Source organism: Elephas maximus, chromosome 25 (assembly GCF_024166365.1).
Source record: "Elephas maximus indicus isolate mEleMax1 chromosome 25, mEleMax1 primary haplotype, whole genome shotgun sequence".
Classification (NCBI taxonomy): domain Eukaryota; kingdom Metazoa; phylum Chordata; class Mammalia; order Proboscidea; family Elephantidae; genus Elephas; species Elephas maximus.
The window spans coordinates 4675046-4692884 of NC_064843.1; the positions used below are offsets into that span (position 1 = coordinate 4675046).

The 17839-nt window shown below is 58.5% G+C and overlaps 2 protein-coding genes across 2 annotated transcripts; both read right to left on the reverse strand.

Annotated features, from left to right (window-relative positions):
* Positions 1–5867: 5867 nt before the first annotated feature.
* Positions 5868–9660, reverse strand: LOC126067600 (collagen alpha-1(XX) chain-like). Its single transcript, XM_049869672.1, has 6 exons — positions 9380–9660; positions 8135–8170; positions 7530–7596; positions 7269–7427; positions 6371–6430; positions 5868–5938 (listed from the first exon to the last, which is right to left on the reverse strand). Exons 1-6 carry the CDS (start codon positions 9584–9586, stop codon positions 5913–5915), a joined length of 555 nt encoding a protein of 184 aa, XP_049725629.1. The 5' UTR covers positions 9587–9660; the 3' UTR covers positions 5868–5912.
* A 215-nt stretch (positions 9661–9875) lies between these two features.
* Positions 9876–17801, reverse strand: LOC126067811 (collagen alpha-1(XX) chain-like). The gene is given in 11 exon segments (XM_049870059.1): positions 9876–9940; positions 10028–10122; positions 10952–11005; positions 11956–12042; positions 12617–12694; positions 12777–12935; positions 13459–13568; positions 14099–14241; positions 16257–16371; positions 16374–16394; positions 17705–17801. Coding segments are annotated over 10 exon segments (951 nt in total). The 3' UTR covers positions 9876–9940; positions 10028–10035.
* Positions 17802–17839: the final 38 nt, after the last annotated feature.

Below are 17839 nucleotides of genomic sequence, written 5' to 3' on the forward strand. Positions count from 1 at the left end.
GTGGAGGCAGAGAGGGGCTACGGGCTCAGGCCCCTCACCTCTGTGGTGCCACTGGCTAGCAGTGTCTACTTGGGACCCTCAGTCTCCAAGTACTGTGGTTCCGTCTGCTGGTCTAGGTGACAGGGGACAAGGACAAAGAAGAGTCATCAGAGCTGGCCAGCAACCCCTAGTGCAGGGTCTCGCACTCCATGCCCTGGACGCAGCACCCCTCAGCCCCGCATCCCCCACCCCAGCCCCTGGATCCACTGCCCCCCATTGCAGGGTCCTCTGGCTCAATGTCTAACCACCCCCATTCGCTGGACCCATTGCCCCCCCACCAGCCCAGCATCCTCTGGCTTGATGTCCCCCCTACCCCCATCCCCTGGGCCCAGTGTCCCCCAGGCCAGTATTTTCTAGCCCAGCATCTCCCAACCCATCCCACTGGCCCCCGGGCCCAGAGTCCCCCAGGCCCAGTGCTAACCCGGACATTGAAGATTTGCTCTAGCTCCCTGGGGCTGTCCCTCAGGGGAGTCCCTGGTGATGGGAAAGAGCCGGGCAGGTAAGTTTACCCCCAGGGCCGTGGGACCCAGGCCTCAGAGGTAAGCCCCTTAATCTGAGTTACACACCTGGGCTCAGCTGCCAGATGTGCTGGCAGCTGCAGGGAGCAGCCAGTTGTGGTGACGCTGGAGATGTGATTTTCTGGGTCAAGGGTGACACCAAGGGGCCAGGGGCAGCCTCCTGTCAGCTGATCCGCTGAGATTAAGACTCCTCTCTCTTCTTTTATTTAAAAAAACATTTTTGAGACTCAAAAATACGTAAGAAAATCCAAAAAGGGAATAAGTTGCCCATATCCCCACCATAGGAAACCCTGGTGGCGTAGTGGTTAAGTGCTACGGCTGTTAACCAAGAGGTCGGCAGTTTGAATCCGCCAGGTGCTCCTTAGAAACTCTACTGGGCAGCTCTACTCTGTCTTACAGAGTTGCTATGAGTCGGAATCGATTCGACAGCAGTGCGTTTGGTTTTTTTTTTTTTTTTTTTTGGTTTTTATCCCCACCATGCCACATTCACTATCTCCACTGTTTCAGCATATTTGCCTCTAGTGTTTTTTCATTAAATCCCCACTTCAGTGAATTTCATCAAATGCAGACCCCCAAAGTACTGGACTCCACTTATCTTCATTTCCTGGGGCCACCATAAAAAATACCACAAAGTGGGGGGCTTTAAAGAACAGAAATTTATTGTCTCACAGTTCTGGAGACCAGAAGTCCGAATTCAGGGTGTTGGCTCCAGGAAAAGTTCTTTGTTTCTCTTTCACCTTCAGCAGCTGCCAGCAACCCTGGGCATTTCTAGGCTTGTAGGTGCATCTCCACACGGCATCTGCCTTTCCCCTTTTGTGTCTCTGTGTCTGTTCCACTCGTTTTGTAGCTCAAACTAATTAGGTTTAGGACCCACGCACTCTGGTATGGCCTCCTTAACACAACAAAAGAAAACCTCTATTTCCCAACAGGATCATGTTTACAGGTACAGGGGTCATGTTTACAGGTACGAAGGTCAAGACTTCAGCATAACTTTTCTGGAGCCATGAGTCAACCCACTCAATATGTAGGATGTTACCATCGCCCCAGAAAGTTCCCTCCAGCCCCTTCCTGTAGGTTCCGGCTCCCATGATAACCTCAGCCAGCTTCTGTCCCAGGGCTGTTCTTGGAGTTCGAGCAGGTGGAGCGAACAGTGTGTGGTCTTTTGCGTCTGGCTTTTTTCACTTAACGTAATGCTGTTGAGGTTCCTCCCTGTTGTCGTGTGTATCGGCAGTTCTTTCTTTTATTGCTGAGTTGTGTTCTTTTATCTGAATAAACTAAAACACAATTTGTTTATCCATCGCCTGTCGATGGACTTTGGGTTGCTTCCAGTTTTCAGTGACTATGAATCAAGCTGCCAGGAACTAGACAAGTGGGGTGGAGGTATGTTTAAGGCTGCCAAACACTTTTCAAAGTGGTTGTACAATTTTGCATTCCCACCGGAAATATTTGGAAGTTCTGGTTACTTTATGTCCTCGAGAACACTTGGCAAAGGCGACCAAACCAGACCCACAATAAACAAGAGTTTTATTGGCCCACAGCCATGCCTTTTCATTTCCATTTTGTCCACAGTGGCTTTCAGCTACAGTGGCCGGGCTGAGTTGTTGCCACAGAGACCACGTAGCCCACAAAGCCTAACTATTTACTTTCTGGCCCCACACTGGGGAAGTTTGTCTGGTATACATTCACGATGTGCCTTCATATTTGTATGTAAACAGCTAACCTGATGGTGCAAAGGTTAAGCGCTTGGCTGCTAACCAAAACGTTGGTGGTTTGAACTTACCCAGCGGCTCTGTGGGAAAAAGACCTGGCGATCTGCTTATGTAAAGCCTAAAAAAGCCAAGAAAATCCTAGGGGGCATTGCACCCTGTCACACGAGGTCGCCATGAGCTGGAATAGCCTCGGAGGCAGACAGCATTTACTTACTGTGGATCATGTGGATATGAACACTGAAAGTTTGTTTCCTTGAAGTCTCCTGGGAGACTCCTGAACTCAATTGCACAGCTCACTGGTGTTTTCACCTGTGTCCATTTTTTACTCAGCCTACCTTATTGATTTTTTATGTCTTCCACACGCAGTATTTCCAATTGATTTTTCTTTATGCTTGTTAATTCTTGTTTCATGTTATTAGTGTCCCTTGTTGCCTCTTTGAAGATATTATAAGAGACCATGAGTTCTTGATCTGGTGTAGCTTGTTCAATTTGTCTCCCAGTGCTTTTGCTCTGCAGGTGTCTCCCCCATCTAATTGGAACCCCCTCCCCCAGCGAGGAGAGGGTCCTCAGAAGCCTCTGGGTGCCTGTGGCTCAGGGGCATGATCTCAGCCCCCCATCCCTTGATGAAGCTCCTCAGGAGTGCCTGCTCCACTGCTCAAGGGTGCCCTTTTCAGTTAACCCAGGGACATTTAACCCCAGCACTGGTCAACAGGAAACTGGAGAAACAGAGTGGACCCAGTCAAGCTGTGCCACTGGTCACACAATCTGAAGCCAGCTCAGCTCCAGGACGGAAGCCAATGAGCTGGCTGTTCTTTGTGAAGAACCCAGGAGCCAGCTTAGGTCATTATCCTCAATGTTTGTCATCTTTAATACCTGCAGTTTAGGCTATGACTTTGCCCTTAGGTACTGCTTTAGCTGCACCTCTCTAATTTTGCCATGTTGTGCTTTCATTGTCCATCAGGTTAAAATATGTCTTAATAGTGCTTGTGACTTCTTTAATCTAGGATTTAAACTGAGGAGAATTCTTGGCTGTCTGTTTCTAATTTTATTGTGTTATGGTTGGAACATGGTTCTTTGGCATTTGAAGCATGTCCTGGCTAGTGTGAGCATGTGTGTGGATTGTTCCATGGGCTTGAAGGCATCCTCTGTTGGGTACAGAGTGTTCATGTTTATAAAACTTGTTTTGTCTGCATGGTTGATCCGTTTCTGGAACAGTTGAGCTAATCGTCCTCCATAATTGTGGATTGAGCTTTTCTCTCTGAGGCTGTTTTGCTTTTCACACACTCAGGGTCATGTAGGGTGTTTGCAAGCTTATTATCTGGGAGGACTGTTACTTTCATCAGCATCTAGGGCCTCTCTTTGTTCCTTTCTAATATTTTTAATTCTGGGGTTCCCCCCCCAATGATATAGGTTCCCTCTTCATTTGTGACACGTTTTTGCTTCTGAACTTAGGTATTTAAGTGGTAATAGTGGGAATATAATACTTCGCTAGTGTTTTATACTTTTTTGGGAAAAGAAATTAAGCTGTCCACACCTCCTCGAGGTGCCACGAGGACAGGAAGGCAGGAATGAGTTTGATAAGTTTCTTCACCACGCAGGGTTTCAGGCCCTCATGCAGAACCACAGCAGGTAAGATCAACAAGGACTGGGCTTGCAGACTCCTGTTCCAGGTGGGGAGAGAGCTCAGGATGACAAGCAGAGGTGTGAGGAGCCTGGTCAGGTCAGGAGCCCTTGCTGAGGGCAGCCTTGCTCCAAGACACACAGGACACAAAGGGTCAGTGTGCACAGTTTGGAAGTGATGTCCCTATGTAGGGAATCAGACACAAGCTGGACGTGGGAGGGACGCTCACCTAGACAGAAATGTCTGAACCCCTTGTGGGCCCGGCATTGCCTTCAGTGCAGGGGATGCTGTAGGGACAAGGCAGAAGGGTGCCCAGCCATAGGCAGAGTGCTGTGATGGAGGACAGAGGTGTGTGACAGGAGAGTGGTGATGGCGGTGTGCTTTGGAAGAGGCGGGCCTGGACTGCTCTGGGGGGAACGGTTGAAGTGAGTCGGTTGTGTGCACTTCTACAGGTAGGGCCACCAGGCAGGGGGCACAGCACGTTCAAAGGCCCTGTGGTGGGAGCAGCTGAGAGGCTGTTGTGCAGGGCACAAGGCGAGTGGAGCGGGAAGAGAAAAAGCTGGGGGTGGGCAGGGTGGGCCAGGAGGCCTGCAGGTAGTGGAGAGTGTCTGGACTCCACCCTGAGTATGCCGGGAAGCCGTGTGGGGTGGGAGGCATCTAGACTGGACCCTGAGTGTGACAGGAAGTCATGCGAGTGCTGAGAGCAGGGGAGAGTCCTGGCCTAGTTGACATTCTGGGCGTTTCACTCCAGGCACTGTGAGGGTGGCTGAGGGGACCAGGTGAGGTGTGTGTTGTCATGGTAAGGGTGGGGGCGTGAGAGGGCAAACAGCAGAATCCAGGCTGGGGTTAATGAGGGGCTGAGAGAAAGGCTTCAAGAAACCCTCCCAGCTTCTCTTGAGAGTAATGGGTGCTCAGGGATGGTGCTTGTGTGGTAGGGGTAAATGGAGGAGAATAGGCTGCATCGGGGGTGTCGAGCCCAAGGGATGGGTCCGGCAGGGTGGGCCAGTATCGTCAGCCTGTGACGCCACTGAATATCAGGGAGCTGGTGTGTCCCCTCAGGAGAGAAGGTCCAGAGGCAGGAAGGGAGCCGAGTGTTCTGCTGACTCAGGATCCCAGGGGCGTCCCTTTGTTCTTAGGACAAAATCCGGAATCTTCCCCACAGCGCCCCATCCCCTGGCCTGTGCTGGGCTGGACTGGTGGCCCTTCTGGCCTCCTGCAGCTCCCGGGCTTTTGCCTGGAGTGCTCCTCCTATGGCCTTCACACAGCTCACCCCTGACCCCATTCGTGGTTCCGTTGAGGTCACCGGAGGCCTTGTGCCTAAGAAAGCCTGCATGCCCACAATTCTTCCAGAGATTAAGAATCGCATAGTGCACTGCCCATGAGGCCATGATCCAGGGGAAGGTTCTGGGAGAGCTGGGAAGAAGAGGTCTGAGACATGGCCTCCAGGCTGATTGGAGGGAAAAGGTGGCCTCAGGGGCTCTAGACAAGGGAGGCATGGGGCCTGGGGGACCAGGGGCCCGAGGGGCCAGTGGGCTGGTGTCCAGGTGGCTAGGGGGTGGGGGACCAAGCATGTGGGCAGTGGGGCTGACATCACAACTTCAGAGGCAGTGCCACAACTGGGGACCGCACCCACTGCCCTCATGTCCGAGAACAGCCAGGGGGCTGGGGGCATCATGGAGAGAAGAGGGAGTACAGAGTCCTGAGGCCACAAGAAGAAGCTGAGGGGTGGCCCTCCCTGAGGCCCTTTCCTGGAGGGAACTGGTGAGTCAGAGGAAAATTTGTAGTGACAGGGTCGGACACCCTTCTGGCCTGAAATGACCAGCTGATTTGAAGCATCAGAATCACATGAAAGTTTATCTGCACCAGGTTAGCACAGGGGAAGGGGCTCTGCTGGTCCCCCTGCCCCCCCACCCCCTCCTTTCACCTGCAGGCCCCACCCCACCCGCTCCTTCCAGGTCCCCAGACACAGCCATTCGGTGTCCAAGGACCCCACCAATGAGGGGCAGGCGGCCAGGGCCGATGCAGTTAGGTGGGGCAACACAGGGGCCGCCCTGGGGAGAGAAAAGCAATCAGTCAGATAGGGGCTGCAGGCAGCCCAGCCACACCCAGTACCCCCCTGAGACCCCTGGTGCCTGCATCTCCAGCAGTCCATGCCCCAGGGTTGGGCAGAGCAGAACTGCGTGAATGGCTCTTAGGTTGGTCTGGGCGCCCTGGACACGGCTTCCTCGGGTCAGCCCTAAACCCAGCTCACCAAAGTTGGCCCCCCCCCACGCAGCCCCTCATTGGTCACACACCTCCAGGGCCCCTCCTACTCCCACTTGTCACCCCACTGGGCTACAGTCTGGCTGCACCCACTTCCCCACCCTTGACACCACCCATCAGACACCCAGGCGCTCGCTGCTGAGGCGCCTATCCCCTCCAACATGCCCCCCAGCCCAGCTCCTCCCCCACTGACCTCCCAGGAACTCAGGGAGGGAGCCCACCTGTTTTCCCCCAGGGTCCAGGAGATGGGCTGCCTGTGGGGCTGAGGGCTCCAGGCTCACCTGAGGGAAGGGGGCAGCACTTGGGGAGCTACAGTGACGTTCCTGACTTGGGCCGTTCTGGCCGGAGGGGAAGGTGGCTGCCCAGCACCTCAGTCCCTCCTTGGGAGGAGAGCGAGGGGGGATGGGGTGCTTTGGTCCCTGAGCCCCAAACAGGCACCTGTCACTGCTCCACAGCCAATGTTGACTGAGGGGGTGGCTAGTGGCGGGGGTGCATATCGACACCCTGCCAGCCTCCTCTAGACAAGGGATTGCAAAACAAGGAGTTTGTCCCGTGCAGTGAGAGTCCTGAGGACTGTGGTTCAGCTGTGGGGTGAGTCTGGGCCACTGTGAGCTCCCCAGCAGGGGCTCCTCAGCAGCCCCCAGTTCCCTGAGATGTCTGCAGGGCAGATGGTGGGACCAGGGCCGCCTGACAAAAAAGAGAAGTGTCTGCCCACCCGCCACCTGGCCGCAGGCTATCTTGAGCTCCATCGCCCCTAATCAGCCTCTCCATCCATCTCAGCCCTGACCTGTGACCGCCAGCATCAGTCACATGGAGGGCCGAGGAGGGTGGAGGGGTAGGCAGCTGGGAAGCAGAATGGGGGCTGGAGCAGGGGTCTGGGATGGGGAGGAGCCACGGCCTGGGGGTCCTGGGGGGCTGCTCATGCCTGCCAGGATATTGGGGAAGGGCACTGGGGCCTGAGGTGCCCAGCAGCACCCACTCCCTGCCATGATGCCCCCTTGGTGTGGGCTCAGGAAGCCCTGTCTCACCCACGCAGTGCCCACAGAGGACAGGCACCTCTGTGAGCCTCGCGGAGTAAGCACATACACCCCAGTCTCCCCGAGGGAGGGCCTTACGTACCTCCATCCTTGGGGCCACTGCCACAGGCTTGCTTTCTGGGCCCGGCCTTGCTGTGTACACCAGGGGGTCCAGGCCCACCTGGCCTCACCTTCCCCTCCAAGACGGGCATTGGGGGCCTGGTGCTCTCATGGAGGAAAGAGTTGAACTTGAGCATGTGAGCTGAGGGAAGAAGCAGTCAGTGGGGTAGTGAGGCCCCTCACGGCAGGGAGACAGTGGAGGCTGGGGTGACAGAGGACGGGTGGGTGCAGGCTTGGCACTCACTCTGAATGGCCGACTCACAGGCCTGGCTCACAAGCTGGTAGATGGTGGCTAGTGACTGCAGCTCGCCCTGTGGGGGACCTGCATGTGAGGGGATGTGTGCACTGGGGGATATACACACATGGGACACGCACGTGAAGGGATCCGCGTGTGAGGGGATCAACGTGTGAGGGGGCCTTCACGTGAGGGGGCTTCCTGTGAGGGAACACCAGATGAGGGAACATGCGTGTAAGGCAATATGTGTGTGGAGAGGGACACACATATGGAAGAACATGTGTGCGAGGGGATACCACATGAAGGGATGTGTACGTGAGGGGACATGCATGTGAGGGGCCCAGTGTGTAGGGAGACATGCTTGTGAGAGGACACGCATGAGGGAATGTGTGTGAGGTAACACCGTGTGAGAGGATGTGCATGTGAGGAGACACACGTGTGAAGGGACACCACACGAGGGGTCATGTGCATGAGGGGATGCATGTGTGAGGGTCCCCACGTATGAGGGGACACATGTATGAGGGAACACACATGTGAGAGGACCCACGTGGGGATCTGTTGGGTGGGATGCGTCTCCCCTGTCCTGACATGGAGACCCGGACTCGCAGGCTTACCTTCTCCCCTCGTTCCCCTTTCGGCCCTGGCAGCCCCTGATGGGGGAGGGGGAAGAAAAGTCAAGGGAAGGACAGGTAAGCACAGGTGGCGAGGGCCTGGTCCCCAGTTAGCTGGTCCCCACTCCAGGCAGGGGGCACCTAGGGCCCTGGAGCTGAAGCCCCCAACCTTTTTCCAGCATTCTTGGTGGGCACAGCAACAGGAGGAGGGCGGGACTAAGGCACTGGACGCCAGGAGGATGGCCCTGCCTGAGCTCCAGCTTCGGGTAAGAGGCTGGGCTCTGCTTTCAGGGTGCCCCAAACACCAAGTTCCAGGCTCCCAGGGGCCACGATCTGTGCTCGGACCCCACAGGAAGCGGTGTGTCTGCACAGTGGGTAAACAGCTTACTGTAGGTCCCACAGCCCCTGGGGGTCCTCGCTCCCCACCAGCCCCCCGGGTACCCGCCACGCCCTGGAGCCCCTGCAAAGAAGCAGAGTCAAGGTTTCAGCCCCATCAGGTCAGCCCCTAAGCTCGGCCCCTGGATGTCCCAGTGTTCCCACCCACCCAGAGCCCACACCCCTTAGCTCACCCCAGGACTCCCTTCCCAGCCTGTGGCCTCTGACCCCTGCCAGCTCCTCAGCCATGCCCATCCCTCCCTCCCCAGGGGAGTGTCCACTGGATTCAGCTGCCTGTCCATCCCCAGAAGCTCCCTGGTTTCCTGCACACATGCACAGACCCCCCAGACCCCAGGTTCGGGAATGAAGGTGCTCTTGAGGTAAGCAGAGGCAGTGGTCCCATCCCAGCCTCCAGCGGCAGAGACAGCCTCAGGGCTGCCGTCTGATGTCCCTCTTCTGCGCCCAGTGCCCCTCAGGCCAAGAGAAAGAAAGTCCCAAGGAGAGGGAGAAGGAGAGCCAGGCTGACTCCACAGCCTGCGTGACCAGCTGCCCCCCAGATCCACCCAGGGCCTCAGACACCCTTTTGCCATCTGGAATCAGGATGCATTTGTGATTGGGGGGCCCAGACACGGCATTTCTGTGCCACTCCCCTTCATGGGGCAAGCAGGGCGTTCCAGGCGCAAGGAACCCAGAGCCCGGCAGAAGAATCCCGCCCAGGACATGCAGCCGCAATCAGCCAGCAGTGAGCTGGGGTGCCTGGGCCTCGACCTGGACGGTGGGAGCCGGAGTTCTGGTCCTTCCCTTAGACCAGCCCCTGGCTAGTCCCAGTGACCCTCCAGGGCACAGTGGGTGGAGAAGCTGGGGCAGTCCTACCCTGGGGCCAGGGGGTCCGGGTGGGCCATCAGTCCCCTCCAGTCCTCTCATTCCCTGAGGGTAAAGGAAGGTTTGAGCCACGCATACCTTGAACAGGCTCCCCAGCAGCATCCAGAGACCCACATGGGCAAGGTAGGGGCCCTGGCCTGCACACCACCCTGAGCACAGGTTAGGCCCTGAGGTGGACCAGCAGTTACTCAACAGCATGCGCAGCCGCCCTCCCTTCCAGGGAGGCCCCTCCCCACACCCTCGCCTGGGTCCCCAGGAGGCTCTCCCAGCAGCTTCTCTGCAGCCTCACAGAACCATCGGCACCAGAGCTGGTACCTTTGGTCCCTGGAGGCTGACTCTCCCGGGGGCACCATGGTGGCCGGGGAGGCCCTTAACAGAACACAGGTGGCCAGCCAGGCCCGGGCCAAGGTCATACCTGAGGAGAGGGCCAGCCCCCAAGAGCACATGTCCTGAGGGGAGATGCTGCCTCCCACCCCCGGCCAAGTTTGGACCATCTACCTGTGAGCCCGGGAGTCCGTGGTCCCCCTTCTCTCCTTTGATCCCCGGTGGACCCTGCAGGGGAGGGGTAAGGTTGGACTCGGCCACAAGGAGGAGGGGAGAAGGGGCTGGAGGGCCTGGAGGAGGGGCCGTAACACCTACCACAGCCCCTAGATCGTGCAGCCCTGCGTCCCCGGTGACCCTTGCTGGCCTCCAGGACCCTCGGGTCCCATCTGCCCAGGTGGCCCAGGCTCTCCCTGGAGACAAAGGTGGGGGTGCTGAGAGGGGCAACGTCACTGATAGAGGCTGGTCCATGTCTCTGTGTTCTCATAGTAGGACCCCCGGCCCTCTCTCTCCACGCCACTCGGCCACCCCTACAGCAGGTGTGGAGGGAAGGTATAGTGAGGGGAGGCTGCGGGAGTTGCCTTTGTGTAGAGGGAGCATAAGCCAGAGAACATACATGGCCCCCTTGGAGGTGCACAGAACTCTCTAGAAGGGGCATAGGAACACACAGCTCAGGACAGAGGGTGTTGGGGGCTGGGGCATCACTATGCCTGCTGTGTGGCTGCACTTTGTGTTACACACACCTGGTGTCTGTCTGTGGTTGTTTTTTGTTTGTGTGTTTTTCCTTCAATTAAGCACACTTTAAGACATGGCTGGCCAGAGACACCTGGGGCTGGGAGGGAGCGGGCAGCCCTGTGGCAGATGACCTGCTGTCATCACTGGGGTGCTGACTCTGTGTCCCTCTCAGGGTGCAGAACCAGAGCCCCCATACACCCCACGCACAGACCTGCCTGAGGGGCCTGGGCCACCACCTGCACAGCAGCCCTGCCTCTCCAAGCCTCAGTTTCTGGCCTGTGGAATGGACACCACACCACGGCCCAGAGGGTGGGGGGTGTCCACTGACTGCCAGGCACAGGGCCAGGCCCTGGCAAGAGCACCCCATTGTCAAGATTATCCCCCCGAGTGGGGTGGGGGCGGCGAGACAGTCCCTGCTCCTTGCATTCTGAGTGCCGACAAGGGGTCCTCACCTAGAAGTAAGATCCAGGCCCCCCACCCAAGGCTGCCCAAGACCCCAGCACTTACCCTGGGCCCTGGGAAGCCCTGCTCTCCAGGGGTGCTGCTCTTCCCAGGGAGTCCCTGTGAAGGCACAGCAGGCTGCCCACTCACCCACTTGGGATGCCCCCAGCACCCCCCCGCTGATGCCCCCAGGCTGAGCTGCTCCTGCCCCCCACCCCACCCTGCTGTGGCCCCTGTGCATAGCACTGGGTAGAGAGAGGAAGAGGTTCCCAGGGGCAAGGACTTTTTTTTATCCCTCCCTCTCTGCAGGCGACTAAGAGCTCAGGTTTTGGGTCCTGGCAGGTCTGGGGTCGAATCCCACCCAGCCTGTTGATCACAGATGCCTCTGCTGGGCGAGTCTCGGGAGCCTGGGGGAGACTTTCCTGCGGAACTTGGGGGGGGGGGCCCTGGGCCTGGGGCGTGCAGAGATGGCTTGGGCCAGAACTTCCTCTAGGGTCCTGACCCCTCAGGGTTTCAGAACCTTGGAGAGCTGCCCCAGGGGTCTGCCCCCACCCCTGCAGCACCTGCCCACCCACGGGAGCAGAGTACAACCCAGAGCCCCCAGAGAGCTCTGCCAGGCAACGTCACACCCACTGGCCACCACGAGCACAGGTCACCTAGAGACCACTGCACTCCTGACCACCATTCAAATGGAGAAAATGGGACACACCAGATTCCACACCAGAAAGGGTCCTCACTGCATCCATGAAGGGGTGGCCAGGGCTGGGGGGGGGCATTCCATCCACAAAGGGGGTGGCCAGGGCTGGGGGGGGCAGTGTCCCCACAGAGGATGGCACAGTCAAATGGGAAGAGAAGAGCCTGTCCAGACCCCAGCTTTGTGGGGCCGGAGGTGGGGGTGAGGGGGTGGGAGGGCCAAGAGGAGCTCAGGAGATGTGCCTACCTCCAGATCAGCCTGATGGGCTGCAGGTGGGCCAGCTAAGGGAGGCACGTGGGGGGCCCACCTTTGTCTGCTAAAGGCAGCGACACACTGACCAGAGCTCCCAGCCCCCGGGGGGGACTTGTGGACTCACTGGAGGCCCTTGGGGGCCAGAAGGCCCAGGAGTCTCTGAGGAGCAGGTGCACACAGAAGGCGAGGTGGGGCAGGTCTCGGCATCCCCCTGAAAGGAAGGAGACCCATTTGGGAAACGGACCCTCTCTCCGGCTCTCATTGACCCAGGATTCCAGGAAGACCTCAGGCCCACCCCTGGGCAGCTCTGTGAGACTGGGGGCAGAGGGGCCAGGGCAGAGGCATGCAAGGGGCAGGTCCCAGCTCAGGCCTCTGCCCCTGAGCCCCTTGGTGAGCTTCAGGGTCCTGGGTGCCCACCCTCCCTGGCTGCCTGCAGGAGCCTGGGTGATATCTTCTCATCTCTCACCCCCTGCCTGGCCCCCAGCACCACCGAGCCCCGCACTGAGGACGGGGCGGGGTGTGTCAGGGAGACCCCAGCAATGTCCTCTGTCTGCAGAGGCTGGCTGCATCCCTAGAGGGGTTGGGAGGCCTCACTGCCTGGCTGGTGAGCCTTTTCCTGCCTGTCACCCCCTGGCTGGGCCCTGAGAGAGGGACGGTGGCCCAGGGCACAAAGCTGCCACTGGTGCAGCAGCTACAAGACCCCCACCCTCCAGGAAGCAGCCCACATGTCTGGCAGGACTGTGGTGGTCTGCCCCCAACCCCATGGCCCCTTGGTGGGCACGCACCAAGGCAGGCAGGTTGCAGCACCTGTCCTCCTCCGCCCAGGAGCCATTGCAGACAATCTGGAGGGTCTGGAGCTGGAACTACAGGGAGGGGAGGTGGTCAGCCAGACACACAGACTCAGACAGCTCGCTCCATCCCCTGTGGCCCCCGGCCCAGGCTCACAGTGGCTGAGCTGCTGCGGGGACCCCTGGCCTTGGCCAGCCTCCCCAGCATGACGAAGCCAGTGGTGGGCAAGCTATCCAACTCCCCGAAGGGCTTCTCGGCAACCTTCTGGCAGTCCACGTAGAGCTGGACCTTGGAGCGGCCCATAGCCACGTGCACCTGCAGAGAACCCCCAAGATGCCCTGCAAGTCAGGGCAGGGACTAGTGTAGCCCCCCAGCTCAGAGGCAACACCTCTCCATGCCCACAGGGCCAGGGCAGAATGGAGGGCAGTCATCACCCATCCCCAGCAGGCTTGGGGCCAGGGTCCTGATACCACTGAGTCTTGTGGTCCTGGGAAAACCCCACCTCATCAGCCTGTGTCCCCTTCCATAAAATGGACCAATGATACAGCCCAGGTACCTCTCAGGGTGTCATGGGGCCCAGAAGGAAGAGCAGAGCACCCCTGGACCAAAGTTAAGACAGGAGGTCCAAGGCGGGGGGATGGGCCAGGAGGGGATGGGGCAGGATCTTCACTGGGGGGCTCTGCTCCTTCTGGAGGAGGAAGCATGGGGAGCCACAGCCTGTAGTTGGGGGGCAGGGCACATCCCACAGAGCCCAGCATGTGAGGGCTGGGGGTCCCAGCCCAGAGCTTGGGGTTAGGTGGGCCTGAAGTGGGAACACATGCCCCAGCTTTTCCAGGACCTTGTGGAAACTCCCGAAGAATATCTTTTTCACATCCTGCAGATGGAAGGTGACCCCCTGCAGGGCAGCCCTGGGGTGGTGGTTGAAGTAGGTCAGTGACTTCCAGCCAGCTACAGGGGGGTCAGGAGTGGGAGAGGGCATGTGAGGACTACTGGAGTCTGCCTGGAAGGCGAGGAAGGGCAGGGCTCTGAGGGTGTGGGAACCTGGAGTGCACCCAGGGGCAGGCACCCTACGATGGGGCTCGGTGGTGCTGGGGGCCAGGCAGGGGGTGAGAGATGAGAAGATATCACCCGGGCTCCTGTGGGCAGCCAGCAGGGGTGGACACCCAGGACCTCGAAGCTCACCAAGGGGCTCAGGGGCAGAGGCCTGAGCTGGGACCTGCCCCTTGCATGCCTCTGCCCCGGACCCTCTGCCCCCAGTCTCACAGGGCTGCCCAGGAGTGGGCCTGAGGTCTTCCTGGAATCCTGGGTCAATGAGAGCCAGAGGAAGCTGCCCTGAAGACTCACGCCAGAGGGCCCCCAAACTTCAGAGCCCCCACGTGATGTGGGAGGTGGCTTCAGAGCCCCACGTGCCAGCGAGGTGTCTAGGTGACCCAGAACACCTGCCCAGCCCTCCCCACAGCTCGGGGGCACCCAGTCACCATCCAGCAGGACACCAAGGGCAGGCTGAAAGTCCTCGGTCGTGATCTGCCCCAGCACAAAGGCCTCCCGTGGCGTCTCAGGGAGCAGGCGCAGGAGGAAGATGATGGTGTGCTCAGGTGGGAGGGCGGCCAGGTGGATGTCACTGCAGGGGGGGACACCATCCAGGGTGTGAGCGTGCCACGCCTGCCCCAGTGGAGGACTGAGTGTGGTCACTGGCTCCCCAGAGCCCAATGCCAGGACTTAGGGTGGGGCCTCGGCCACTGTGCCCTCTCAGTCTCAGTTTACCCATCAGGAAGGTGAGGCAGGTCAAGGACCCAGCGAGAGATGCTTGGGAGCACCTGGCCAACACACCGCCCTGCCCACTCCTCAAGGTCGACTGGACAGTGCTGCCCAGGGTCACCCCCATGCAGTGTCCACTATGGTCCTGGATGAGAATAACCAAGACTCTCATTCTTCACAGGTCAGGGTGCCTCAGTAGGAGGGGCCCCAGGTCTGCTCCTGGGGACCCAGCAGGAGGCCACAAGCCTATGGGCAAGTCTCCCCTTGGAATTTCCCCTGGCCCAAGCTATCCAGAGTGCTGACTGGGCAGGCAGCAGGATCCAGGCTTGTGGAGGGGCGGGGGAACGGAGAATAAGGCTGCTGCCAGTGGCCTGGAGCCCACTTTGGCCTTCATTTGCTCTTGGGTCAAATCCACGAGCCCCCAAGACCTGCCCAGCCACGTCCTGTAATTCTTTACGCAAACTGACCCCAGGGCCTGTGCATACACTGCTTGTGCGGTCTGAGTGCCCCCATTCTTATCCTTCAGAAAGGCTCAGACGTCACCTACTCAGGGAACACTCCTGACCCCATCACGGGAAGGGACCCCTTTACAGCAGACAGCATGGTGCCTGAGGACCATACCATGGAGAGTTACCACACCTGTGCCGGGGTCACACTGTGTTCTGTGCCTATACTTGTGCTGGGGACCACACCTGTGCTGGGATCACACTGTGCTGGGTGCCTACACCTGTGCTGGGATCACACTGTGCTAGGTGCCTACACCTGTGCTGGGATCACACTGTGCTAGGTGCCTACACCTGTGCTGGGATCACACTGTGCTGGGTGCCTACACCTGTGCTGGGATCACACTGTGCTGGGTGCCTACACCTGTGCTGGGATCACACTGTGCTGGGTGCCTACACCTGTGCTGGGGACCGCACTCGTGATAGATGGCCACACCATAGAGCCCTGACGATGCCTGTTGGAGATGCTCAAGAGGATAGGAGGGGAGAGGCCACTCTAAACAGCAGGATGAGGCACAGGTGTGCAGGGGATGGTCACAGCTGAGCTGCTTCCAGTGCGGCAGGCAGGAAGCAGGTGAGGTGAAGTGTCCTTAAGTCTCAGTGGTGCTGTGGAGTTGTTTGGGAAGGCGCTGCATACACTTTCTGCATTTTCAAATTTCTATTTGAGTATGAACTGCCTTTACAGTTTAATACATTTAAACTAAGAAAAACTGACGCTGTGTATGTTGTGATTCAGTTTCATGATTAAACACAGAGTGGTGGTCCGTGGGTCTCAGGGGTCATTGCAAACTTTTGTCGTGGTTAGTCACTGAGCAGCTGTTTCTTACAGTCCTGGGATATTTGCAGATTTACTCCATCAAATTAAAACAGCGAATAAAGCAAACACCCGTTAACTGCCATCAGGTGGACTCTGACTCCCGGTGACCTGTGCCCCAGCGGGCGCTCCACGGCCAGGCTCTCAGGACTAGGTCGCCAGGTCTTTCTTCCAAGGCACCTCTGGGTGGACTTGAACCTCCAACCTTTGGAGTAGTAGCCGAGCATGTTAACTGTTTGCACCACACAGAGGCTCCTTAAAACATCAAGTAAGAGGCAAGAATCCTCAAAGGAGATGGCCCCTGTGCAGAATTCTGGCTTTGGGGAAAGACCCTGCACATGGTTGCAGAAACACACCAAGGAGCTGCCTCCTTTTCTCCCCGTGTGTGATTTTTTAACTCATAAAACGCAGATTTCTGGACCCCACATCCCAGGCAAAACTGCACTTGCTGATTCAGAAGACAGGCGTTGAACCAGGTGACCAGGGGCCCGCACCCACAACGGCCTCCCCAGGAGGTTCCCCTGCAGTCGCCTGCTCCCTCTCTGACGCCCTGCCCCCCACCTGGCTCTGCGTGTCAGCTGGGTGTCCTTGAAGAGTGTGAATGTCTTGGCCACCCCAAATGCAGAGGGCTCCATTGCCACCCCGCTGAGGGAGGTGTATTCCTTCTCCACCAAGCGAAGGCAGCCATGAGGTCAAACCCTGGAGGGACAAGCAGAGGGGGAGGAAGTAAGTGGGTCAGAGTGAGAGGGAGAGGGAAGGAAGCAGAGAGGGAGAGAGGGCAGAGAGAATGAGCACCAGAGACAGAAAAACAGATGCTCAGAGACCATGAGTGACAGAGACAGAGGCAGCAGAGGAAAAGCCTGTGGGAGGGGCCTGAGGGAGGACAGCGGGTGGCAGGGTGGGGCACAGGATCTTAGTGCTAGGGAGGGGCCTGAGGGAGGGCAGCGGGTGGCAGGGTGGGGCACAGGATCTTAGTGCTAGGGAGGGGCCTGAGGGAGGACAGCGGGTGGTAGGGTGGGGCACAGGATCTTAGTGCTAGGGAGGGGCCTGCCTTCAGGCCCTGCTGGAAGGTGGGAGTGAGACCTGAGCAGCCCCACCCTTCCCAGGTACCTGGAGCCCCTCCCTGCCACCCCTCTGCCTCCATCCTCCTCCCCCTTCATCCCCAGCCCGATTCAGGAGGTCCAGTACCCCCCCTCCTGCCCTCTGACCCCCCACACCCCAACATGCAGGGCTGCTGCAACATCCCCCACTGCCCCTCTGTCTCCAGCTCCCAAGTGGGCAGGTCTTCTCGTGGGGTTAATTTTTCTCTCCAAAGCTGCTAAGGAGCTCCCCTTTGCCCTGCCCTGCAGCATCCCCAGCCCCCCTCCCCGTCCCCTGCAGCCTCCAGAACCCTCTTCTGTCCCCAACTACCCCAGCCACCCAAGCCCTGTACCCAGTAGCAGCCACCACCCACCCTCCCAGCTCCCTCCCTGGTGTTAATGGCACACACACACACAAAAACCAAACCCACTGCCGTGGAATCGATTCTGACTCAGTGACCCTACAGGACAGAGTAGAACTGCCCGAGAGACTTTCCAAGGAGCGCCTGGAGGATTCGAACTGCTGACCTCTTGGTTAGCAGCCATAGCACTTAACCACTACACCACCAGGGTTTCCAGTGACCCTATAGGACAGAGGAAAACTGCCCATAGAATTTCCAAGGAGTGGCTGGTAGATTTGAACTGCCGACCTTTTTGTTAGCAGCTGAGCTCCTAACCACTGAACTGCCAGGGCCCCCAATGGCACAAAGCGAATGTGAAATATCATTTATACTTGGCACTTATCAGCACTGCCAGCAGGCGGGGGGTGGCGGGGGGGCAGAGTAATGCTGTCCTCAGTGGAGCCTCCTTCATATCTGCTCCATCAACCCCACTGGCACATCCAGCCCCTCCGCTCCATCCCTCCTCTGGACGTGTCCCTTGCCGCATCTGTCCCTTGTGCGGGGAGGCTGGTGGCCCCAGGCTGGGCACCCCGATGATCAGCAGAGAGCTGTGTGAGGCCTTGCGGGGGAGCCCGCAGGCGCCAGGACCTCGGCTTTGCCTCTGCCACATCCAGGCTAGTAGCCATGGTGAGAGAGACGCTTGTCTGCCTCAGTTTCCTCAACT